This window comes from Ammodytes marinus (genome assembly GCF_949987685.1).
Source record: "Ammodytes marinus genome assembly, chromosome: 10".
Lineage (NCBI taxonomy): Eukaryota > Metazoa > Chordata > Actinopteri > Uranoscopiformes > Ammodytidae > Ammodytes > Ammodytes marinus.
The window spans coordinates 1,005,707-1,033,440 of NC_137214.1; the positions used below are offsets into that span (position 1 = coordinate 1,005,707).

General features: G+C 41.8%; 1 protein-coding gene across 1 annotated transcript; it reads right to left on the reverse strand.

The window, feature by feature from the left end:
• igbp1 (immunoglobulin (CD79A) binding protein 1) lies at positions 1-27,734 on the reverse strand (the record flags this gene model as incomplete). The annotated part of the gene is made up of 3 exons (XM_080035097.1): positions 1-546; positions 7,140-7,472; positions 27,258-27,734. The coding sequence occupies 3 exons, from the start codon at positions 27,732-27,734 to the stop codon at positions 274-276; spliced, it is 1,083 nt and encodes a 360-aa protein (XP_079891223.1). The 3' UTR covers positions 1-273.

The following is a 27,734-nucleotide window of genomic DNA, read 5'->3' on the forward strand; positions in this document are numbered from 1 at the left end:
CACATTGGTTTTCTCACTACGTGATTTGATTAGAATCTTTATTTTCCAAAGACAATTTTAGCAGAATACACACTGCAAAGCAGAAACATTGGCATCATGGCTCGGCTCTATTCAATTCTGGATTCTATGGAGACTCAATCAAAGGCATAACACCACACAGGATTGTTCCATCCAATCAAACAACAGGCTTGTTGTTTGGGCAGCCCTATCATACTAACAGGGCAAATGATTAGATTACAAGAGAAGACAGAGCCCACAAGAAGTGGAGATCAGTTATCCCATGTTATGGCGGTTTCCATAACCTCTGGGATGGGTTTCTTTCCAGTCATCCCAGTTCCGTGCTTTCAGCAGGGACTCCTCGTCATCATTCTCAACCCTTTTCTCTTTTTCTTCTTCTTCCCTCTCATTAGTGTCGGTGTCCTCCTCTACAGAAACCTTCCTGGGTAGCCCCTGGTCAGGCAGGACTCCATTCCTCCTGTGCTGGTCATACCACTCATCTACTGACATGGTGGCAAGACTGGGATAACCAGCACCAAACACCTTAGCCTGTGGATGAAACAAACACATTCCATGTCAAGGAAACTACAAGCTGTACTCCTGCTCTGTACCTTGATTGGAACCTGTCACTCCCTCACCTGTGTACTCATCACCTGTTTTACCTTCCAAGTTGCTTTTCTATCTTCTGTTTTCCGCTGTGGTTCTGTAGTGCTAAAGTGATTCCATTATCAGTTTCCACCGAGTAGAGCGGCTTAGAGCGGGACAGCTCGCTTTTAAGAATCTCGGTGGTGTTAGGCTGGACTGCGATAACTGCCGCCAGAATATGGGTCAAACTATCGGGCTGTGGAACAAGCAAGCGGTCTCTCGTTTTTGCTTGGCCAAACCGGCCGCTTCTTTATTTATTCCTCCGTGTTGCGTATTACGCCGGAAAATTCACAGAGATGGCTCGATGCAAACCGACAGAGACAGTGAGCGAACAGCGCTGGCTGCGGCAGCTACGTGACATTGTAACAGTGGTAGGGTACACAGTGTAGGCTATCCCACTGATTAATTTAATGACGAGGAAAAACACCACACAATAAACTGTGCTGCGCTCACATTTTTCGCCAAAACACAAGACCCTCTTCACTCTTGCCGAGGTGACTACACACGGCGGAAGTGATTCGTTCGACCAATAAACGCACGGTAGTGTGTAGCTCTGCCTTTTCGGCACCCTTTCAGGCGGCTTTTACCCCAACGGAGGAGTACCAAAAATAGGAGCGGCTTAGAGCTGTTAGGTGCGCTTATATCCGTACCCTACCCAACTTTTTGCAAATGGAAAGCCAAAATAACCGGACCGAACTGCTCCAACCCGCTCTACTCGGTGGAAACGAGGCAATACTTTCAAGCAGCACTGTATGCGTTAACAAGAAAATTAACCGCTGTACCTAATAAAGTGGCCGGTTAGTTTACAGTATCTCACAAAAGTGAGTACAACCCTCACATTTCTTCAAATATTTAATTACCGTATTTTCCCCACTATAAGGCGCACCTTCAATGAATGGCCTATTTTAGAACTGTTTTCATATAGGGGAGAGTGGCCAAAGTTGTGCATTTTGGAAGTTGTGCCACCCCTTGTTTCTAGAAAACCGTGGAAGAAATTGGAAATGTGACCACATATTTAAGAAGAGCCATCCATTTGACTCATCCTGTAAAGAATGGAGACACAAGGAATAAGATATAAGCACATTTAAGCTAAAAAAACTGTGTTTTGCCTTTCCAAGTAAAATTTCCATGATCAAGGTTTTTTGATTATTGTGTCATAATTGATCAGACTCTGAACAATTATAGACAAGTTTGAAAACATTTGACACATGTTTTAGTGCTTTGGTATGCTACATTTTGAGTCTATACAGTTAGCAGGATGTCAGCCCTAAATTGCTACATCACGCTTATTATCCAAATTTCTGGGATTGGGGTGATTTGTGCCAAAGGGCCTAGGTGAGTTATAAGTAAGTAAGTAAAATGTATTGATAAAAGCACATTTATGACAGTTTGCACTGTCCAAAGTGCTGTACATAGTGCATTCAGTAGGTAAACAATGAAGGTAAAATAACAATAACCAAAATAAAAGACGTAAAGCCCATACATCCACATAAACACAGAGAGTAGTGCAGAGGTAAGATAGTTAATGGGGAGGAAACACCAGGGTGTACATATGGGTTTTGAGCCTTGATTTAAAGGCAGAAATGTAGGGGGAATCACATTTGCCAAAAGAAAGTGATTATCTACAGTAGCTCAGAAGAGAGTGACATCTCAATTCAACTTAACGACACCACTGATGAGAGTTCAGATGGCCAGAAAATTGATGATGGTGACTTTGTCATTGTGAGCTTTGCAGGTAAAACCATTAGATCTGCTAGGCCTTGTTTAAGAAAATTGTCCTTCAATCTTTGTCAACTATTTACTTTAAATAAACCTTAAATAAGTGATTGTCTAATGGATTTGTCTTGCATTACAGTTTATGAGATATATAGCAATGGCACAATTTACCCCATGGTATTCTCTCCAACCGCACAATTTACACCACACCGGGGGCAAGTTGTGCAACAAGACAACTTTTTTTCCGAAAGCTATATTTCTTCAACAGTTTATTCCAGATCCAAAGTTTTTATTGCCAGGGATGCACAACACCCTGAAATATATGTACAAATTTGAGTTGGAGACTTTACTGTCAAGGCCTTACTTTAAAGTCACTTTCAGTGAAAAGTTGCACAACTTAGGCCACTCTCCCCTATAGGGCGCACCGGATTATAAGGCGCATGGAATAGAAGATACTTTATTCAAACGGTTGACCGGGGTTGCGTAATGCATCCACTAGATTGAGCAGTGCTAAAGGGAATGTCAACAAAACAGCCCGAGGGGATAGCAGCCGAACTGCCCCGCTAGCTCGGCTGCTGCTAACCCGTGAGCCTGTCAAGCACTGCCTGGGTAACGCCGGCTCGACTGCTCTGTCAGCGGGGATATATGATCCTCTGCCCATGGTGCAAACAGCGACAGGTCTGTTACCGATGGGTTTCAGTGCCCGAAATGAACTTTGATTATCACGCAAGCGAGAAAAGCCTGGTGCCGTCTGGCGGAAATAGTGTGATGGAAGCGCAGCGGGGCTAGGAACTAGGAAGCGCTTAGTGTTTCTGCTTCAAAATAAAAGTTTACTGACTACGGTAGCCGTAATGCTGCAAGCGGTGCGGCTTTGTAGTTTACCAGTCGTACTGAAACATTTTATTATTATTAAATAGTTTTTATTGGTTTTTCATACTGAAACATTTTGACAGAGCGCCTTGAGCGCCGTGTACAACCAGTATGGATCAACCAATTAACCAATTGATCCATTTATAAGGCACACTGTCGTTTTTTGAGAAAAATTAAAAGGCTTTTAAGTGTGCCTTATAGTGCGGAAAATACGGTATATCTTTTCATGGGACAACACTGAAGAAATGACACTTCGATACAATGTAAAGTAGTCAGTGTACAGCTTATATAACAGTGTACATTTATGGTCCCCTCAAAATAACTTAACACACAGCCATTGTGACAAGTGAATACACCCCTAAGTGAAAATCTCCAAATTGGGCCCAAAGTGTCAATATTGTGTGACCACCATTATTTTCCAGCACTGCCTTAACCCTCTTGGGCATGGAGTTCACCAGAGCTACACAGGTTGCCACTGGAATCCTCTTCCACTCATTCATGTCGACATCACGGATCTGATGGATATTAGAGACCTTGCGCTCCTCCACCTTCTGTTTGAGGATGCCCCACAGATGCTCAATAGGGTTTAGGTCTGGAGACATGCTTGGCCAGTCCATTACCTCATAACCTTTACCCTCAGCTTCTTCAGCAAGGCAGTGGTCATCTTGGAGGTGTGTTTGGAGTCGTTATAATGTTTGAATACTGCCCTGCGGCCCAGTTTCCGAAGGGAGGGGATCATGCTCTGCTTTAATATGTCACAGTACATGTTGGCATTCAATGAAATGTAGCTCCCCAGTGCTAGCAGCACTCATTTAGCCCCAGACCAAGACACTTCCACCACCATGCTTGACTGTGGACAAGACACACTTGTCTTTGTACTCCTCACCTGGTTGCTACCACACACGCTTGACAATATCTGAACCAAATAAGTTTATCTTGGTCTCATCAGACCACAGAGATGGTTCCAGTGATCCATGTCCTAATGCCTCGTTTCCACCGAGTAGAGCGGGTCGGATCGGAGCGGCTCAGAGCGGGACAGCTCACTTTTAAGAATCTCGGTGTTGTTTCCACCGCCGACCCTACCCTTACTGGTAGGGCGGGGTTTAGGCTGGACTGCGATAGCCGACGCCAGAATGTGGGTCAAACTATCGGGCTGTGGGAACAACTGTGGTCAAGCCAGCGGTCTCTTGTTTTTGCTTGGTCAAACCAGCCGCTTCTTTATTTATTCCCCCCGTGTTGTGAGCACAGAGACGGCTCGGTGCAACTGATAGAGACAGTGAGCGAACAGCACTGGCAGCGGCAGCTACGTGACATCGTAGCAGTGGGACACAGTGTAGCCAACTGATTCATTTAATGACGAGGAAAAACACCACACAATAAACAGTGCCGCGCTCACATTTTCGCCAAAACTCTCTTCACTCTAGCCGAGGTGACTACAAACGGCGGAGATGATTCAAACCAGCCGCTTCTTTATGTATTCCCCCCGTGTTGTTGTGAGCGTGTATTTTACTACTATCTATGGCGTAAACACACAGAGACCGCTCGGCGCAACTCATAGAGACAGTGAGCGAACAGTGCTGGCTGCAGCAGCTACGTGACTATGGGACACAGTGTAACCAACTGATTAATTTATTGACGAGGAAAAACACCACACAATAAACAGAGCTGTGCTCACATTTTCGCCAAAACACAAGACTCTCTTCACTCTTGCCGAGATCTACACATGGCGGAAATGATTCTTTCGACCAATCAAATGACGGCAGTGTGTAGCTCCGCCTTCTCATGCATTTTCGGCCCGCTTTCAGGCCGCTAGTACCCCTACGGAGGAGTACTGAGATCGGGAGCGGCTCAGAGCGGTTAGGTGCGCTTAAACCGTACCCTACCCAACTTTTGGCAAATGAAAAGCCAAACTACCCGGACCGAACCGCTCCGACCCGACCCGCTCTACTCGGTGGAAACGAGGCATTAGTCTGCTTGTCTTCAGAAAACTGTTTGTGGGCTTTCTTGTGCATCATCTTTAGAAGAGGCTTCCTTCTGGGACGTCAGCCATGCAGACCAGTATGATGCAGTGTGCGGCGTATGGTCTGAGCACTGACAGGCTGACCCCCCACCCCTTCAGCAATGCTGGGAGCACTCATACATCTATTTTCTAAAGCCTCTGGATATGACGCTGAGCACGTGCATTCAACCTTTGTAAACTGGGCTGCAGGGCAGTATTCCAACATGATAACGACCCCAAACACACCTCCAAGACGACCACTGCCTTGCTAAAGAAGCTGAGGGTAAAGGTTATGGACTGGCCAAGCATGTCTCCAGACCTAAACCCTATTGAGCATCTGTGGGGCATCCTCAAACTGAAGGTGGAGGAGCGCAAGGTCTCTAATATCCATCAGATCCGTGATGTCGACATGAATGAGTGGAAGAGGATTCCAGTGGTGAACTCCATGCCCAAGAGGCTTAAGGCAGTGCTGGAAAATAATGGTGGCCACACAAAATATTGACACTTTGGGCCCAATTTGGACATTTTAACCTAGGGGTGTACTCACTTTTGTTGTCAGCACTTTAGACATTAATGGCAATTAATTTCAATTACTATTACGGCTTCCAATGAAAACAAAATAATCGTAATTAAACTGTCATTGTTCCGCACGCCGGGGCTTGCCGGCTTTTAAATGCAGCACCCTTTCAGCCGTGCACTCCTCTCGGCCCCTTCCTCACCTGATAGTTTAGCTTTCGGCTGGTCCAGAGAGTAGGAGGGAAATATTGCGCATTGCCGGGTGTTTTGAAAAACTTCTAGAGAATGGCAGAACGTCTGCCTTGAGGACAAAGGTAAAACTAATTGTGTTGTCTGAAAACACTTCAGACTCACAACAGACTAAAATAATGTGCAAGATAAGTCACTCGCGGACACGAGAGTCACGTGACATACGCAACCGCGAGAGAGAAAGAAAAAAAGGCATATCCGACCATATCTGCACCTCAAAACATCCCAACCAATTAGTTTACTCACTTTAAGTCGAATCATAGTGGATTCGATTGAAAATGTATTTATGTTAAATAGGAACTCGGGAATATGGTTTGGCTTGGTGCTCAATGTATTGTGTTTTGATGTGGGTGCTTGCGCGCTCTGAGGTGCCCAGATGCCCATTTATTTGTTTGTTTGCAACTGTTGTTTACTGTATTTGAGTGAATGTGATGATTTGTTGTTTGTGAGTTCAGATTTTAATTGGACCCCAGGAAGACAAGTCTGCCGCTTCTGCGTCAACTAATGGGGATCCACAATAAACTGAAATGCTCTTTAGCTGGACAGAAACTGCTCTCTCCCAACCCCACACCCCTCTTAAAATACACAAACGTTTTGCCTTTACTGTTACACACAGTCGCAACCCCAAAAGAATCGGTCCACGTACAAAGGCCCATTCTGAGCCAGGAAAAAAGGCGTTATTCAAGCTGTACACTGACTCCTTAACATTGTATCAAAGTGTCATTTCTTCAGTGTTGTCCCATGAAAAGATATAATTAAATATTTGAAGAAATTTGAGGGCTGTACTCACTTTTGTGAGATACTGTATTTATAAATAAATAATGTGGAATATATAGTGTGGAAATGTCCGTACTTTCACTATTCAACATAGCTCTTAGTTCTACTGTTGCTTTCTTTTACGATTTGATTTCACCAAACATTAAAGTGATCTCTGGTCAAGATCATTCAAGATTTTATTCAGATCACATTTCTTCCTTATTGATGATTGTTCACCACTCACATCTCGGACTGGTGGAGCTTGTTGGCGGTGCATGTCTGAACTCCAGACGTTTCTGAGCTCTGATAAAATCCTCTACATGTTTTTCTGCTAAAAAGCGAAAAAATAAGATGATTTACATCTGATGCTAATACTGTCCCACAGTCTCACCTGTACAGCGTCCTTGGTGAGGATAAAGGGTTTGATAGGAGGCCTGTTTGGCTGAGCTGGCTTCTTCGCAGCACCTTGCTTCAGACCGCCCATCTGCTTCAGTATCTCCTCCTCCTGGTCAATGCTTTCTATTTCCTCCAGACACACAGTGATCCATCTCCGGACATTCAGAAGGTAATAATCTCTTAGAACTTCATCGTCTGCCTGTCCGCTGTTTACAGCCGTCTGAACACCTGACAGCCTGGCTTCCAGCTCCTTCTTCTGACGGTACCGCTCAATCTTAGCTTGTCTCTGTGCTGCCATGGCAACCAGGTCTGATGAGCAGGGGACAGACTGGAAAAAGGAGGACACAACACAGTTTAGAGGATTTCCTGGATCATTTTAAAAGGTGAGACTTTAACATACTTTACTTGGAGTCACAGGGCTTAACGCTAAGGTTTTTTTTTCACTTGGGTCTGAATTCTACTTGCCCAAAGTAAAAAAAAAAAATCATTAGTGCCGTTCAAATAATTGTTATATTTGCTCTTTATTTATAGTGTATAAACACCTCATGGATAGTATTATAGATGAGTTAAGGGTCATACTGAAAGTGGAGGCTATTATTCAAATATTATTTGAGTTGGAACATTTGTAATTTTTTAGTTTCTAAACCCTCAATAACTGCAAATGAGACGTTGAGATGTTTTATGCAAACAAATAATGTAAAGAACTTTAACAGGATATTTTCGATGCTTTTCAGCAGTGGAGGATCTGGAACATTTTACATGGGGTGGCAAGAGGTCTTGGCAGGGGGGCATGGGAGGACGGTAGCGGGAATCCCCTCATATATTATACAGTGTTTCCCCTACCATTATACAGGCCTGGCGGCCCCGCCAGGCCAACGGGACCCCCCGCCAGGCCAAAAGCTGCCCCCCCCCCCCCCCCAAAAAAAAAACGTAAAAAAAAATATATATATATTTTTTTTTTTCTGCGCGCCGCGGCGCAATGCCCGTGTGCATTCGGAGCGCACATGTCAAACAGGGAAACTGACGAGAAAGAACCTTCCTTACAGGGAGTTGAACAGGAAAAAGTGCTGAGCAAAACTTAGAAAGTTAAAGTCGCTACGTCGCCGTAGCAACCAATCTGTATCAACAGCTGAGACAGCGCAGCAAGTTATCTTGAAAACAGCAGGCTATTGTAGCCATACAAGCTTTATTTTTTGGTATTTTCAATGCTACTTTATTTTTATGTTTTAAATTGAGAACTAGGCTACATGAAATATAATGGTCGGGATATGAAATTTGGCTAAATTTGCACACATTTTGATTGATAGGCTAATCATGATGTGTAGCCTAGGTTAATTCATTTATTTTATATTAATATTTGATAAATTAAAGAAAATGTTTCATGATCCAGATTATTCCAGAAATTAAGACTAGACAGGACATACCTGTTTATTGTATTTTATTTTCATATCCATGTGTTTTTCTTCAATAGTTTATATGGCTTGTGTCTCCAAATTATTCCAGAAAATTGTTTTAGGCAGGACATATATGACAGCTGTTTACAGAGCAAAGTGCACCAGATTGATGCATTTAAGTTTAAAATGGTAAAGGTTTTCTTCCGCAGGGGCATGCCTCAAGACCCCACTAGAAGGTACAGTCTCCCCCAGCAGTCTCAAAAAATCCTGAGGGAAACACAAAATGTACAAACGTACCGAATGTGAAGGCATAACCCTATGCCCTAATTTGTAGCGGGCTGTCAAAAGAGGCTCATCCATAATACGGTTAGTTTTGGTCAATTTCTACTAGAAATTTGGTACGCACGCCACGCGCATACTCTTTATCAGCTTTTACCGCCGGGCCTAAAACAAATTCTAGGGGAAACACTGTTATATTGATAATCATTTCTGATAAAATAAGACATTTGTATATCTTAAGCCTACAACACATCTTAAGCCTACAACACATTGCTACAACAGAAAACAGGCAATAATTGAAACATGTTATTTTGAGTGACATGACATATACTAGTCTAGTGGAATTTATATGGAAGGAGAATAACAATACAGTAGTTTAGGCTGGGACTGCAGTCAGACCCTCTGCATACCTTTCTTTTCCTTCACTTATTTATTCATGTCTTTAACATATGATTATGAGATAGATAGATAGATAGATAGATAGATAGATAGATAGATAGATAGATAGATAGATAGATAGATAGATAGATAGATAGATAGATAGATAGATAGATAGATAGATAGATGACTTTGTATATGGCGCTATAATTTGTTTTATTTTTTTTTTTAAATTCAATAATTTCAGCGGAACCTCCCTGTTGCCTAGTCAGGAAAGCGGGTTGTCATAGTTACTGGCCCGACGTGGCAATTTACTTGCCCCGGGCCATCGGGCAATCCTTATTGTCCAGCCCTGAGTCACAATGCTCCTTCTCTCTCTGGTTTTCCTCTACATCCAGTCTCTTGTGCAGGAGTTTACCTCCTTTAATCACCATAACCGTCTATCATTTAGTAATATATATATATATATATACATATATACATATATATATACATATATACATATATATATATATATATAGTCCCCTCCATAAGTATCGGAACAGTGAGGCCAATTCCTTTATTTTTGCTTTAGACAGGAAACATTTGGGTTTGACACCAAAATATGAATATGAGACAATAGATCAACATTTCAGCTTTCATTTCCAGGTATTCACATCTGGATCTGATACACAACTGAGAAGATATCATTATTTGTAAAGGAACACCACATTTTAAGGTGAGCAAAAGTATTAGAACAGATAGATTTGAAATAAATTAAAGTGAATAAGACTTAATATTTTGTTGCAAAACCGTCGCCTGCAATAACTGCATCAAGCCTCTGACTAGGGCTGTGCGATATGGCGATATACATCGCCTGACGAAACAAAAACGTCTATCGTTTCATTTTAAGCAATATCGTTTATTTCGTTATGTTGCCAATCCCACTCTTTAGGACACAAACTATACATGTAGCTCGCAGTTAAGTTACTGTTATTCAAACCGAAGATTTCCTTCAGCGTAACTTCACATTAAAAGCCTTTAACTGGTGAAATGTGAGGAATTAAAGTAAACTTTGACTTTTATTTTGAAGCAGAAACACTAAGCGCTTCCTAGTTCCTAGCTAGCCCCGCCGCGCTTCTATCACACTACTTCCAGCTGACTGCACCAGGCTTTTCTCGCTTGTGTGATAATCAAAGTTAATTTCGGACTCTGAAACCCATCAGTAACAGACCTGTCGGTGTTTGCACCATGGGGAGAGGATCATATATCCCCGCTGACAGAGCAGTCGAGCCGGCGTTACCCGTGCAGCGCTTGACAGGCTCGCGGGGTTAGCAGCCGAGCTAACGCAGTGCAGTTCGGCTCTGCTGTCCCCGCGGGCTGTCAAGCGCTTCCCGGCTCGCAGTAATGCGCGGCTCGGCTGCTCTCTCAGCGATGAGAAGCTCCTGCGCTCCCCGGGGCGGTCACCCTCTCCGCGGGGTGAATGTACAAGCCGCCGCAGCCTCATCTAAAGATGATAGCTCCATTAGGCTAAAGAGCTAAGCTAAGGAGGAATCCACCAATTCAGTCAATTCTGTGCCCCCATGTCTGAAACCCCACACGGCCCAAAACTACTGAAATGTCACATTTGCATTTTCTATTTTGTTGAATGCTTGAAAATTTGCGTTTGAATTAAAGCAGAAAATAATCAAATATGGGTAAATAGGCCTACTTTATTTGTTGAGAATTTTATTATTTATGACATTTTTATATTTATTTATTAATTGAATTAACAGAAAATATGTTATATCGTCATATGTATCGTTATCGGGAAATTAAATTCCTATATCGGGATATGAGATTTTGGTCATATCGCCCAGCCCTACCTCTGACCCATTGACATCACACAACTTTTGAATCCTTCTTTTTTTATGCTTTTCCAGGCTTTCACCGCAGGCTTATTCAGTTGACGTTTGTTTACTCTCTTCAGTCTCCTCTTTAGCAGGTAACATGCATGCTCTTTAGCAATTAGTCTGGAGATTGACTTGACCAGTCTAAAACCTTCCATTTCTTGACCCTGATTAACTCCTTTGTTGTTTTTGCAGTGTGTTTTGGGTCATTATCTTGCTGCATTATGAAGGATCTTCCAATCAGTTTGGTTGTATCTTTCTTTAAATTGGCAGACAAAATGTTTGTGTAAACTTCTGAGTTCATTTAGGGGCACTTTACACGACAACACGAAACGGTGCAAACGCGGAAAAATTCCCGCGGTTGCACTATATCATTTACAGGAAAACAGCAAACGCAGGCATGAAACCGCAGGTTTTTGAGATCACCTCCCAGGGAGGATTTTTTGGAAAACGGTTTTGGTTTCCTGTAAACACCGAAACCATTTCCCCTGATAACGCTGACGTCACGGCTCCACCCTCACACATGCGTAGTCTATAACATTTGCTGTCAAAATACCCACAAGCGAGTTATAAAGTTAGAAGACAACATGAACGGTGTCTCCACGGCACCATCACTGTGATCAGCGGAGAGTGTCGTGCAGCGCTAAAATATAGGCTAACACTCGACAATTTAGTCCAAGCGATTACCGCAGTAAGTTATTGAGACCCCCCGCCACTTTGGCTGGGGAAAGATTTGTGCTCTGCCTGTTTTTCTAGCTAAATAAACGTGTGTCACTTCTATATGCCAGGGACACGGCTCTCTCTACATTAAAAACACTATCAGTGTGCAGCGGTTAAGCTAGCGGCTACTGTTCAACAAAAGGAGCATTAAGGCTACGGCTTCAAAGTAAAAGCATTTCACTGGCTAAACATTAATAGCATTTCACTGGACACACGTGAGTTGACTTTTATTTTGAAGTACGCCTAACAGGAAGGTATCCGCTCACGAAGCCCCTTCACTATCAGCAAGTCTTCTGTTTTTACGAGTTCAATGCGGTGAAATAAGAGGACAGAAAGCTTGTCTTTTACAATATTTGTAACCCCAAGCTTACACCTACCGCTTTATGTTAGTGGCATTAATTTTCGGTTACAGTAAGGTTTTATGCATCAAATTGTACCGGAAGAGCTATCTACTAGGCTGTGTCACCGCTGACTATTGGCTTGGCACTGCTGCTACAGCGATTTCGGCCCGTTTCCTCTGAAAACTTGTGTACGGGTGAAGATGTCCGATAAATTGTGTCTGAACGGGTTTTTTTTTTAAACCAAAAACTGGAAAACTGTCACGTTTTCACAGTGTAAAGTGCCCCTTAGCTGTTGCCATCATGTGTTACATCATCAATGAAGATTAATGAGCCCATCCGAGAAGAAGCCATGCAAGCCCAAGCCATGACATGTTTCACAGATGAGCTTGTATGCTTGGGGTCATGAGCAGATCCTTTCTTTCTCCAAACTTTAGCCTTCCCATCACTTTGGTAAAGGTTCATCTTGACAACAACACAGTAACACATGATGGCAGCAGCAAAATGAACTTAGAAGTCTACAGAAACATTCTGTCTGCCAATTTAAAGAAAGATGCAACCAAACTGATTGGAAGATCCTTCATCATGCAGCAAGGTAATGACCCAAAAAAACTGCAAAAACAACAAAGGAGTTAATCAGGGTCAAGAAATGGAAGGTTTTAGACTGGCCAAGTCAATCTCCAGATTTAAACCCTATAGAGCAGCGGTCCCCAACCCCCGGGCCGCGGACCGGTACCGGTCCGTGGGTCATTTGGTACCGGTCCGCAGAGAAAGAATAAATAATTACATTATTAGGGCCCTATGAAATCCGTTTTATTTTTTTCCAAATTCCGTTTTATTTTTTCACAAATTCCGTTTTTTCCGTTTTAATCTCATGACTTCCGTTTTTTTACAATTAACACTTATTTCGTCATCAGAACGAGTGTCTAATTATTGCGAACAAATAATGTTCTAACAATTTAATCGGATATAAGGCTAAAAATCACAACATTGCACTGTTTTTTGTGCTTAAAAAAACGAAAAAACAAATTTGTTGGGTATAGGATATAACAGAAAATAAATCCATTAATTTTGTGCTTCAAGTGAAACATTAAATATTATTTTTACATAAATAATAAAGTCCTTATAAACTTTTCAAGAAGCTGGACTAGAGTGAATATTGGACAGGCTTTATAGGTCCATGGCTTTTACCTGTGGGACAGCGCTTCACCTAACAGCTGGCTGCAACACCAACCTACAGTCTATTGTGCGACGGAGAGCTAGTTATCATTAGCATCAGCTTTAGCCGACATCACGGCAACAGCTGAATAATGTAACACATTACACAAGTTACACTACATGAAAGCAACGGGCTGTAGACGCTAGAGTTATAATTGCGTGTAGGAAACATTGTTGAGACTGGAATTTCGTACCACAGCGGCCGTTCCATAATCCAACACTCCCTTTAGCAATGGCTGAATATAAGACCTCCCTGTGCTGTGTATCTGCGGGAGCGAGTGGCATTAATAACTTAAAAACAGTAAACGTTTAACATGATTACGTGCTGCTAGATGCTTTAATCATATGCCGAATTTATAAACAGACCATATTATTAACAATAAATTAAGTTATGTACATGTCAGAGTTACGTACATGGATACATTCATAAGTAAACATTGAATATACAGATTTGTGAAGGGGGTTTGGCGCTGTGTTACATTAGCGATCCTGCAGCCAGGCTCTACTTTTCACGGCAGTAGTTTGGTCTTTAGATGTCGCCAAACCAAAATTCCTCCCTAGTTCTGCTTTAATTTCAACCGTGTTGTTTCCCTTTGCCTTGGAAATTGAATTTCACCAAAATAATGGCGAATTCCGTGACATTCCGTGTTAAACAGTAGATTCCGTTTTTATTGCCCAATTCCGTGATTCCGTCCGTGTTTTCGTTATCGCGGAAATCATAGGGCCCTACATTATTTCAGTTTTATTTATTAAAAAAAAAAAAAATGTTTTATTTTGAAAAATGACCGGATTCCCTCTGGTTGTTACATCCGTCTATCACGTACTCTTGTAGCTTGTCTCGGTTACTCGATACGTTGCCGCTCAAATGAAACCTACAACTTGCTAGCAAAATGAGTAAAAAACAAACGTCTTTAGAAAGTTTCTTTGGGAAGGGGAAAAGGCCCAGTGAGGAGACGGAAGAAGAGCCTACGACTTCCAAGAAAAAGAAAGCTGCATTTAACAGACACTATCAGGAGTCCTACTTAAAATATGGCTTCATAGCAACAGGTGATTCCCGTGCACCAAGCCCGCTTTGCATTATATGCAGCGAGCGGCTCTCCAATGAGGCAATGAAGCCTTCAAAACTGCTTCGCCACTTGGAGACCAAGCACCCTGCATTAAAAGACAAGCCTTTGGAGTATTTTGAAAGAAAAAAGCATGAACAAGAAGGACAGAAGCAATTACTGAGGGCCACCACATCAACAAATGCGAGTGCATTTGTTGGTGGCTGATCGTATTGCTAAGGCTAAGAAGCCATTCACCATCGGTGAAGAATTAATCCTGCCCGCCACTAAAGACATTTGCCGAGAAATTCTAGGAGAGGCTGCGGTTAAAAAGATAGCACAGGTGCCTCTTTCGGCTAGCACCGTCACTCGGCGCATTGAGGAAATAGCAGAGGACATTGAGACACAATTGTTGGAGAGGATTAATTTATCACCGTGGTATGCACTCCAGGCTGACGAGTCTACAGATGTTGACAACAAGGCAATACTACTTGTTTATGTGCGATATCTTTATCAGGAGGATGTGCATGAGGATATGTTATGTGCACTATCGTTGCCAACCAAAACCACAGCCGCAGAACTATTCAAATCGCTGGATGATTATATATCAGGAAAACTGAAATGGTCCTTTTGTGTCGGCATATGCACTGACGGAGCTGCTGCCATGACCGGACGGCTGTCTGGTTTAACTACTCGGATAAAGGAGGTTGCACCTGAATGTGAGTCTACGCATTGTGTCATTCACAGAGAAATGCTGGCTAGCCGAAAAATACCACCGGAACTTCACAGCGTATTGAATGATGTTGTTAAAGTTATTAACCACATCAAAGCACACGCCCTTAACTCGCGCCTTTTCGAGCAGCTCTGTGAGGAGATGGACGCGGAGCACAGACACCTTCTCTTACACACGGACATACGATGGTTATCCCGAGGGAGATCGCTGGCCAGAGTGTTTGAATTACGAGAGCCGCTGCAGAGATTTCTCTCAGAAAAAAAGTCACCGCTGGCAGCACATTTCAGTGACGAGGAATGGGTCGCAAAACTCGCTTACTTGTGCGACATATTCAACCTGCTCAATGAACTCAATCGGTCACTTCAGGGGAAAATGACAACTGTCTTCCAGTTGGCAGATAAAGTAGCTGCATTTAAAGCCAAACTGGATTTGTGGGGACGGCGCGTGAACAGAGGTATATTTGACATGTTTCAGACATTCGCGGGGGTTTTGGAAGAGACTGAGGCCGAGCCTTCATTCACCCAGCTGGTGCACGATCACCTGTCTATGCTTTTAACCGAGTTTGAGCGCTACTTCCCAACCGCAAAAGACCCACGAACTGCCAAGGAATGGATCCGCAACCCATTTGTCAACAAACCAGGGGAATCCAGCATGCCGATGCAAGAAGAAGATCAACTGCTGGAGATCGCAAATGACGGCGGCCTTAAAAGTATGTTCGAAACAACCACTCTGCCGGTGTTCTGGATTAAAGTCACAGCAGAATACCCTGAGATCGCCACAACAGCACTGAAAACCCTGTTGCCATTTCCGACATCCTATTTGTGTGAAGCGGGATTTTCTGCAGTGACAGCAACCAAAACAAAATATCGGAGTAGACTGGACATAAGCAACACACTTCGGGTGTCATTGTCTCCCATTACTCCTAGATGGGACCGTCTCGTTGCAGAGAAACAAGCTCAGGGCTCCCACTGATTTAGCTATATGGTGAGTTGTATTTTTCATGCACTTTATATTTGTTTTTGTGTTGCGTCTTATTTTGAAGGCATGTTTAAATGTTACCATAGCGACCAGAGAGTGTTTGGGGCAGAGCGGGGCAGAGCCGCAGAGACATGGACATAATAAGGGCAGAGAGGATTCATGTTATGTTGTTGGCACGATGTTACGAGGGCGCTGCTAATAAAGTTGCATAAGAGTACACAGTGGATTCACGTTTATTATTGTATTTAGAAAATGCCACCGTTTGTATGCAGGTCGTATCATTTTATTTTATGTATTTATGCGCCACACCTTAAAGGCCGGTCCGTGAAAATATTGCTACATTAAACCGGTCCGTGGCGCAAAAAAGGTTGGGGACCGCTGCTATACATCATGCATTTTACCTGCTAAAGAGGAGACCGAAGGGTGTAACCCCCCAAAACAAACAGCAACTGAATGAGGCTGCGGTAAAAGCCTGGAAAAGCATCACAAAAGAAGAATGCAAAAGTTTTGTTATGTCAATGGGTCACAGGCTTGATGCAGTTATTGCAGGTGAAGGATTTGCAGCAAAATATTAAGTCTTATTCACTTTAATGTACTTTAAGTCTATCTGTTCCAATACTTTTGCTCACCTAAAAATGTGGTGTTCCTTTACAAATAATGCTATCTTCTCAGTTGTGTATCAGATCCAGATGTAAATACCTGGAAATGAAAGCTTAAATGTTGATCTATTGTCTCATATTCATATTTTGGTGTCAAACCCAAATGTTTCCAGTCTACAGCAAACATAAAGGAATTGGCCTCACTGTTCCGATACTTATGGAGGGGACTGTATATATATATATATACACACAGTCATATGAAAAAGTTTGGGAACCCCTCTCAGCCGGCATTATAATTGACTCTGCTTTCACAAAAAAAAATATAAAAGTGGTATGTCTTTAATTTACCAGGAACAGTTAAGTACTGGGATGTTTTCCAAACAAAGATTTTTTGAAAAGCAGTATTTGGTTATATGAAATAAAATAAAATGTGAAAAACTGGCTGTGCAAAAATATGGGTACCCTTGTGGTTTTGTTGATTTTAATGCCTGTAACAGCATGTAAAACTGATGACTTTAAACACAAAGTTGGTTGGATTATGTTGTTAAGCCTTTAACCTCATATAATTGTCTGTTTAATCATGAGAAAATGTATTTTAGGTGCCTAAATGCAAGTTGCACTTCTCTTTGACTCTCTGCTGAAGTGAGACAGAATGGGATCATCAAAACAGCTCCCAAAAGATTTGAAAAACAAAGATTGTTCATTGTCATGGTTTAGGGGAAGGCTACAAGAAGCTTTCCCAAAGGTTTCAATTGTAAATTTCGACTGTAGGGAACGTTGTCAGGAAATGGAAGGACACAGGCATAGAGGCAGTTAAACCCAGGCATGGCAGACCAAGAAAAAAACAGGAGCGGCATAGTATTAGGGCCCTATGAAATCCGTTTTATTTTTTTCCAAATTCCGTTTTATTTTTTCACAAATTCCGTTTTTTCCGTTTTAATCTCATGATTTCCGTTTTTTTACCATTAACACTCATTTCGTCATCAGAACGAGTGTCTAATTATTGCGAACAAATAATATTCTAACAATTTAATCAGATATAAGGCTCAATTTAAAATACATCACAACATTGCACAGTTTTTAGTGCTTAAAAAAAACTAAAAAACAGATTTGTTGGGTAGCTATATAGAAAATAAAGCCATTAATTGTGTGCTTCAAGTGAAACATTAAATATTTTTTTTTACATAAATAATAAAGTCCTTATAAACTTTTCAAGAAGCTGGACTAGAGTGAATATTGGACAGGCTTTATAAGTCCATGGCTTTTACCTGTGGGACAGCCCTTCACCCAACAGCGGGCTGCAACACCAACCTACAGTCTATTGTGCGACAGAGAGCTAGTTATCATTAGCATCAGCGTTAGCCGACATCACGGCAACAGCTGAATAATGTAACACTACAGGTAGGTTACACTACATGAAAACAACGGGCTGTAGACGCTAGTTATAATTGCGTGTAGGAAACATTGTTGAGACTGGAATTTCGTACCGAAGCGGCCGTTCCATAATACAACACTCCCTTTAGCAATGGCTGAATATAAGACCTCCTTGTGCTGTGTATCTGCGGGAGCGAGTGGTATTAATAACTTATAACAGTAAACGTTTAACATGATTACGTGCCTTTTAGATGCTTTAATCATATGCCGAATGTATAAACAGACCATATTATTAACAATAGGTTAAGTTATGTACATGCCAGAGTTACGTATATGGATAAATGAATAAGTAAACATTGAATAGACAGATTTGTGAAAGGGGTTTGGCGCCGTGTGTTACATTACCGTTACTGCAGCCAGGCTCTACTTTTCACGGCAGTAGTTTGGTCTTTAGATGTCGCCAAACCATAATTCCTCCCTAGTTCTGCTTTAATTTCAACCGTGTTGTTTCCCTTTGCCTTGGAAATTGAATTTCACCAAAATAATGGCGAATTCCGTGACATTCCGTGTTAACAAGCAGATTCCGTTTTTATTGCCCGATTCCGTGATTCCGTCCGCGTTTTCGTTATCGCCGAAATCATAGGGCCCTAGCATAGGTGGAGGATTGTGAGAATGGTTGCACACAACCCACAGATCACCTCCAAAGGCCTGCAAGAACATCTGGCTGCAGATGGTGCATCTGTACATCGTTCAACAATTCAGCGCAATTTGCACCAAAACATCTGCTTTTTATAAAGACCAAATAACTTAATTTTTGTCTCATCAGTCCAAAGCATTTTCTTCCAATATGAAGCTGGCTTGTCTAAATGAGCTTTTGCATACTCCATGCAACTGTATCTGTGGCGTGGGCGCAGAAAGGGCTTCCTTCTCATCACCCGGCCATACAGATGTTTTGGTGCAAATTGCACTGAATTGTAGAACCATGTACAGATACACAATCTGCAGCCAGATGTTCTTGCAGGTCTTTGGAGGTGATCTTTGGGTTGTGTGCAACCATTCTCACAATCCGCCGCATATCCCGCTCTTGTACTTTTCTTGGTCTGCTAGACCTGGGTTTAACTGCAACTGTGCCTGTGTCCTTCCATTCCCTGACAACGTTCCTTACAGTAGAAATTGACAATTGAAACCTTTGGGAAAGCTTCTTGTAGCCTTCCCCTAAACCATGACAATGAATAATCTTTGTTTTTAAGATCTTTTGGGAGCTGTTTTGATGATCCCATTCTGTCTCACTTCAGCAGAGAGTCAAAGAGAAGTGCAACTTGCATTTAGGCACCTAAAATAAATTTTCTCATGATTGAACAGACAATTCTATGAGGTTCAAGGCTTAACAACATAATCCAACCAACTTTGTGTTTAAAATCATCAGTTTTACATGCTGTTACAGGCATTAAAATCAACAAAACCACAAGGGTACCCATATTTTTGCACAGCCAGTTTTTCACATTTTATTTTATTTCATACAACCAAATACTGCTTTTCAAAAAATCTTTGTTTGGAAAACATCCCAGTACTTAGCTGTTCCTGGTAAATTAAAGACATACCACTTTTATATTTTTTTTGTGAAAGCAGAGTCAATTATAATGCCGGCTGAGAGGGGTTCCCAAACTATATATATATATATATATATATATATATATATATATATATATAACGGAGAATGAACAGCTTTAGCTGACTAGCTGACAGTAACATATATTTATTTTGAATTGTTTTAGTTTTACAGTCTCTAGTGTTTTCTCTCTGATGATGGCGTTTCCTCAGCGCAGTTTCCTTCCTGTTTTTAATGAATTTCTTATTTTGGGGTATGGATGGGTGGGAGGGGGAATGTGTTTGCATGTATGTATATCTCTGGGTGGGGGGTGTGGGGGGGGGAGTTGTATTAAGCACTTTGTGTTACATTTGATTCTATGAAAAGTGCTATATAAATAAAGTTTGATTGATTGATATAAATAAAATGCATAACAAATATAAAAATTCTGCTGCAATTCTCCAATAAATAAAATACTTATTAAATACTAGTGAATGTGCAGCATAAACTAAAATTGCAATGAAAAAATATAGTGTTAATGCTCAGCAGGCTCTGTAAGCTGGTGTAAACAAAGGGTATGTCTTCTTTAAGGGTCTTTTTGAAAAAAATAAAATATTGCTGCAGCTCTCTTAAACTCTAAAGTGCTCTTATAAATATAAAAATTATCAAATAAAAGTGCTACTGCAGCATTAATTAAATGACAGCTTGTTTATTCAGTATAAAAAAGAAAATAATGTCTGGGTTTTGCCCAGCTCGTCTTTCTTCACAGTAATGGTGAGAGTAGCCAAACACCTGATGGTGCCTTTTCAAATGCGTACATGTTCGACGTGTTGCCTCCTACATAAGCGATCGCGGTGAAACAATAACCTGTGTGCCGACATTGTTCCACACGTCTATCACTGTTTTCATGATTCACCTGGAATCCGAAATTATCCCTCAAACGGGATTTGAATGACAGGGGGACGCCTGCAAGCTCCGGTTTCCTGTTGTCTTTCGCCATGCAATTCGCTCTCTGTTCGAAAGCACTGTATAACATTTTGATTTGCACTACTCATAGACTGTAAAAGAGGGGGGGAACGCTGCTACTACAACTGCTAATAGTGATGCAAACGGAACACTAGAGCGGAGAGGTGTGCATCTCCTGCTCTGACCGCAGCTGGGAGGGACTGCTGCGTGAGGACTCGGCCGCCTGTCAGTGCTGTGGGACCGGGGGGAGTGGCCGTTGAGCACCCGCTGGCCGCTGCTCGTTTAGAAGTGTTAAGAGCGATACATGCTTTAGCGACAGCACAGGGTCTCCAAAAGTCACCAATAACACCAGAAAAAGTAGCTAGATTGGTCGCTGGTGGCTTTTTAAAAAAAAAGAGTCGCCAGAGCGGTCTGAAAAGTCGCTGAATATAGCGGCTAAGTTGCTAACACTGCCTGACCCTCATGCTCACCATGGAGATAATAGACTCTCAATCGCTGCTGGCTGCTACTGCGCACGTGCGAGCCGAGCCGCAGGCTAAATGGTCCGGGGGGAACTCCGACCACAAGTTTTAAGTTCCACACCGCAAAACAAGCCTGTACATTCGCCATATATTAACGCTATGTATTCCACATACGGACCGCGGTCCACCTCTGTAACACCAAATACGTGCCTGTACCGTCACGGTACGGTACAAATACGTGTACCGTTACACCCCTAATATATATATATATATATAGTTTCTTTGTTGGACAACATTTAACGGTTCAACTCTCACATTTTCTAGGCATTTAATCTGTTTCACTAGCAGGGCTTTAAGGACAATAGTTTAAAGATCTCCAATTACACTACTTTTCTAGTCTTAATTTCTCATTAATGACTCCTATGGAGCAACCTGACACGAATCACAGCACAAAAAAACATGTAGATTTCCGGGAAACTCTTCCTCTCATCTGGGCGCGCTCAGCAGTCTCTGTCCACACTCGGCTTTGTGCTTCTCTGCCCCCTCGCCCCCCTCCTGCAAACCCTACTCCGTTGTGATTGGTTACCTTCCTTCCGGAACACTTTCAGCAGCACGAGGGCAGATTTGAGCAGGAAGGTGGGGCAGGGTTCGACATAACCCGGGGCCAGTAAAATCATATGCAGGGCAAGTTGATTGGCCAGTCACTGTCCCGCCCGGGCCAGTAACAGAGTTCAGTATCTTTTTGTAGACTACATCATGGTTCATTGAAATGCGCGTTGAGAGTCGTAATGAAAGCAGTGTGTATTTAAGACTCAATATAATAAACCTAATATAAAATATATTTTTTAATGAAAGGCCAGTGGACAAACGATGCGTGGGCGTTTTGACAGGCGGAGCAACAAGCGGGCTCCGTTGGCAGAGCTGCCTACCGTCCGCCTGCGAGTCGACAAATCAATCGACTTACTCTGCCCCCTTTCTTTCTTTCCACAGCAGAGGTTGAGGTGCAGAAAATGAAGTGAAAACTGCGCTTTTCCTTTAGCTGCCGCCGTAATGTTACAGTATTTGCATGCAAGCCCCAATGGTAATACAAATGAGAGGCTTTATTTAAACGCTGTGAATGCGTCTCCGGGGATTGTGTCGGTTGTAGACAGAAACCAACGGAGGGACTCGGCTCACTGGACAGTTCCTATAGTCGCGCAGTTTGTCTGCCGACATGGCACTGTGTTTTCAGGCTCGAGACATACAATCAGATCGCGGAAGTCTTTCCCATTGAAATCGCTAACGGGGGAATATCCCCGGTTATTATTTTAGCCACAAACCACAGTTCATCTGAGCGACGGCTCACTCACTGGCAAGATCTCCCTGACACATTCACATCCCTAATGCATATAGAGAAAGTAATAAAAACAGCCTACCACACCACAAATAATGATCAGGGGCCGTATTCACAACATTTTAAGGCTAAGAGTAGGTCCTAACGTGCTGATTTAGGAGTAACTCTCAAAAATAAGGGGCGTTTCACTCCTAATTTTAGGACTCCTAACTTTTTAAGATAAGTGTAATTCACAAAGCATTTTAGCGCTAAAACTAGCTCCTAAATCTATAAAAAGCTAGGAGTCCTCGAGAGGACTCCTAAGTCACTAAGAGTAAATCACAGACAACCATTTGTAGGGCCCTATGATTTCCGTGATAACGAAAACACGGACGGAATCACGGGATTGGGCAATAAAAACGGAATCTACTGTTTAACACGGAATGTCACGGAATTCGCCATTATTTTGGTGAAATTCAATTTCCAAGGCAAAGGGAAACAACACGGTTGAAATTAAAGCAGAACTAGGGAGGAATTTTGGTTTGGCGACATCTAAAGACCAAACTACTGCCGTGAAAAGTATAGCCTGGCTGCAGGATCACTAATGTAACACAGCGCCAAATAGGGCTGCAACTAACGATTATTTTGATAATCGATTAATCTGTCGATTATTTTCTCGATTAATCGATTATTAATCGATTAGTTTTTTGGTCCGTAAAATGGTGAAACATTTTGATAAATTTTCCAAAGCCCATGTTGACGTCCTCAAATGTATTGTTATGTCCAAAACACAAAGATATTTCAGTTTACTGTCAAAATAGGATTAAAGAAACCAGAAAATATTCACATTTGAGAAGCTGAAATCAGAGAATTTGGAATTTTTTTATTAAAAAATTACTCAAAACGATTAATCGATTATCAAAATAGTTGGCGATTATTTTAATAATCGATTAATAATCGATTATTCGATTAATCGTTGCAGCTCTAGCGCCAAACCCCTTTCACAAATCTGTCTATTCAATGTTTACTTATGAATGTATCCATGTACGTAACTCTGACATGTACATAACTTAATTTATTGTTAATAATATGGTCTGTTTATAAATTCGGCATATGATTTAAAGCATCTAAAAGCACGTAATCATGTTAAACGTTTACTGTTTTTAAGTTATTAATGCCACTCGCCCCCGCAGATACACAGCACAGGGAGGTCTTATATTCAGCCATTGCTAAAGGGAGTGTTGTATTATGGAACGGCCGCTGTGGTACGAAATTCCAGTCTCAACAATGTTTCCTACACGCAATTATAACTCTAGCGTCTACAGCCCGTTGTTTTCATGTAGTGTAACTTGTTTAATGTGTTACATTATTCAGCTGTTGCCGTGATGTCGGCTAACGCTGATGCTAATGATAACTAGCTCTCCGTCGCACAATAGACTGTAGGTTGGTGTTGCAGCCAGCTGTTAGGTGAAGCGCTGTCCCACAGGTAAAAGCCATGGACCTATACGGAATTTGTGAAAAAATAAAACGGAATTTGGAAAAAATTAAACGGATTTCATAGGGCCCTACATTTGATGGTGTTTTGGAGAGATTTAATGCTAGTGAGCTTTATAAACGGTACCTTTAATAGCTGTAAGGGTTTAATGACCTTAGTAAAACTATATTTAGAAAGTATAGACACATTTATATTTATTATATTGTTATAAAAAATATTTATTAAGTTCCTTTTCCTCCAGTTGCTTTGGGTTTACGATGCACTGAAAGTTACTGTTGGTGTCACGTTTGGATTTAATTTCCCACTACAGGCCTATATGTGGCGCTTCCCAGCATCTCCTCCGTTCCACAGGTCCGCTACTGTATAGTTGCACGTCTCGCCTTTTTCCTTCCTCATGCATTTTACGATTTTGCCGGCTGTTGTTTCTAAATTGTGAATTTCCTGGTTTGTCGCTGTCTGACTATTGCTGCAGAGTCCGCCATTGAGAGAAATACAGTGAGAGTGCATGGCGTGCAGCTGTTCAATGAGGATATTTTTCCGATTCAAATCATTGTAAAATTTTAAATGAATAGACCTATGTGGCGCTATTGTAGGTTAATTGTGAACAAATGTGTGGGAAACCCTGCAGTATCTTGGTTTCATGTTAAATCAGTGTCACTTGTCATTAATTGTATATAAAAACTCTTTACTTTAATACAGCGACACGATATGGATATCTCCCACAGTGTTTCCATCATAAATTCACTCTTAGCTCTCATTCCCTCTCAGCCAATCACTGTGGGCATAGAAGGTATGAACATGACATCATCCATAGCAACAGGGTCAACACCGCCCTCTAGTCTTAGCTAAGGAGTCCCTCCCATTCCTTAGTAAAAGTTGGTCTTATCAGCTTTGTGAATAGGTTTTAAGAAATTACTCCTTACTAAGAACTGTTATTGCTCCTTAGGAGTACTCTTAGCGCTAAGATAAAATGTTTTGTGAATACGGCCCCAGACCGTCATCTCTTACAAGTCAGCTGCATCTTTTCAGATAGGCCCCGCCCATTTGTGTATGAATTTTTTTTCCGCTACATCTCAAAAACTGTCAGTCACCAAAACATACTCCTCCTACAGTTTTTGCCCGATTTGGACGAAACCAAAAGCATTATGCTCTACCGACTCCCACGAGCAAAAGTTGTATAAAGAATTTTTCTACGACCATCAGAAGACCAAACGGTAGCGCATTAAAGATTTGCACATTAGCTACCTTGTACCAAACTGCTCCTAAATCCAAAACGATTCATCCTATTAACACCAAACTTCACACATGTGTTTGTCCTATGGTTGTCAGGTTGGTTCTACTTTTTCCTTAAATTGCTCCAAAAGGGGGCGCCAAAAACACACTTGAGCATCTTTCTCTGAGATTTTTTTGCCTTTTGGTCTATAACTCCCAAACCAAACATCCCACATTCAAAAACTTTACATCCCCGGATCCCGTGAAGCGAGGGGCCGGCGCCGCGGACGACGACGCCCAATCCCGAGTCGCGTGGGAGGCTTGGCCCCTGTTCACAACTGCTTGCAGTTCTAGTTTTTTTTATGTTTGAACATGACTTCTGCAGGTGAACTATTCATTAAACTGCCCAAATTCAAGAATAAAAACAATTATCAAACTTCTGGACTTTAAAATACTTGCCGACTCCTTCCACATACTTTCAGTTGTAGGCTTCAAATTCCTGGTTTTATTTTATGTGTATGAGCAATATCAATATTTCATATCATTAACTAAAAGAAAAATAACCAAATCTAAAAGGGAATATCTATATTGTTACAGTATAGATATTCCCTTTAGATTTGGTTATTTTTATTCACTAAATTATGAAGAAGAAAAAAAGTGTGTGCAGGGCCAGTGAAAATTTACATGGGGCCAGTAAGACTCGGGTCCACTGGCCCGGCGGGCCAGTAGGAAAAGAAAGTTATGTTGAACCCTGTGGGGGCATGGCCGGAGCGCACCTGAGCACGTTGCAGCATTACCATACATGGAAAAATCCGGATTTGTGACGTTACGAATGCAGGAAATTTGAACAAGTGAATTCTCGACCGGCTGCCCTAGTGTTTAGCGCTCTGCACAGCCACCTCAGACGGTCAGCAGGGAATATGTCTAAATGCATGCAAGTCATTATTTGATACTTTAGTATGGTTAAATATGACTATAAATCATTATAACAACGTTTATAGGTCATAAAAGTCGAAAAAGTATAATAGGTCCACTAATAAAGGGCTCTAGACTGCGACCAAATGCTCGCATTTTGCGACCATTTTTTGAGACAGCGCGAGTACTTTTTTCAACTAGGGGCACGCGCGCGACCGGGAAATTTGCCGAAATATTTTTTCATTATTACAGCCATTATTAGTGCTTTGTGTTTGAGAGAGAGAGCAGTCCGCGAGTGATCAGTGACACAGTTACAACTAACAAAGTTTTTAAAGTTAGTTTTTAAATATGTAAAGCGGCCTAGGTAATTTGTATAGGCCTACTACCTGGTCAGCATTTTCTATTCATTTTGCCTTTTTCAGAATTGCACATTATGCAAATTTGTTGATTATGCCATCTAGCTACTACTAGTTAATTTTGGGCCAATAACTATTTTCCTTATAGAGGAGTCAGCAGAGATAGAGAAGGAAAAATTACAGGGCTCAGATGCAGAAGGAGTTGTGGTGAAAATGGGTCAAAATTCCTTTTCCTAAAAGGAATGTCTTCTTCACATGGCGTTGCAAAATCAATAACACAATGAATTGTATCATCTGTTGTCAGTGTGGTCCAAAACGTGCTGACAATACAATATCAGTAGGCCTAATATAGTTTAAATTAGGGAAACATTTTAATAGATGCGTTGCAGGTCTATAAAGGTGTGCCCCTACATGTTCTGCTTGCGGCCCAAAAAATTCTGAGTTAGGGGCGCCAGTGCTCCTAGTAAAACATGTTAGTCTGGAGCCCTGTAATAGTTGTTTTTCTGTCTCTTTTTACATCTTTGCAGTGGGTAATTGCGCCCCTGCCTTTATAACAAGAGTAAGTACATTAGCATCAATCTCCACTACTGGCACTGCCTCTGTTGCGGGGGATGAAGCTGTTCGCTGCTGCTTCCACAACTAAACAACAATGACTGCTACAACTAGTAATGCAAACAATTAGCCTACTGCCTCTTCTTCAATTGTTTATTTTAATGATCAGTGCTACATCTTAGTTTTTAAACGTAAAGTAATGTATTTAAACATGAGGGGGTTTCACAATAAGATAGGCTACATTTGAACCGCTTCAAACTGAGGCACATTAATTGTCCTATGAACATTAGCTGTCATTTATGCTAATGTATGTGTAATTGGCTACACCACTTACCCCGACTGTGGAGAATTCATTTTCTGATGCTTTTTCAGGACTTGTGTTTCCATTCGTCGACTTCGGCAGTTGAAACTGGAATATGTTATAATCTTTACATCTCCTCAAAAAGTCCATAAAGTAAACACGGGACGTACGGACTGTCTCTAGTCGTTTGTCTCGGCTGGTCTGCTTCATGGTCAGAGCTCCTAACAGAGCTGGCAACAGAAGGTATCTCAGGTCTGCCGTGGCTAGCTCCTCAATCTCCTCATTGCAGCTAAACAGGTTGAGCTGAGCCACCATTCTAGACGCTTCTTCCAACATACTTATACCGCGTTTAACTCGGACCTGGATACAGTTTGAGCCAAGTGGCTCGTTTGTTTTCTCTACATCTTCAAATATCTTCCACCCACTGTCTAGCAAGTCGGATAATTTCGGAGGTTCTGTATCTTCATTTGACGGCTGTCCAACATCGTAGCAGTTTTCACATTCCGCCAT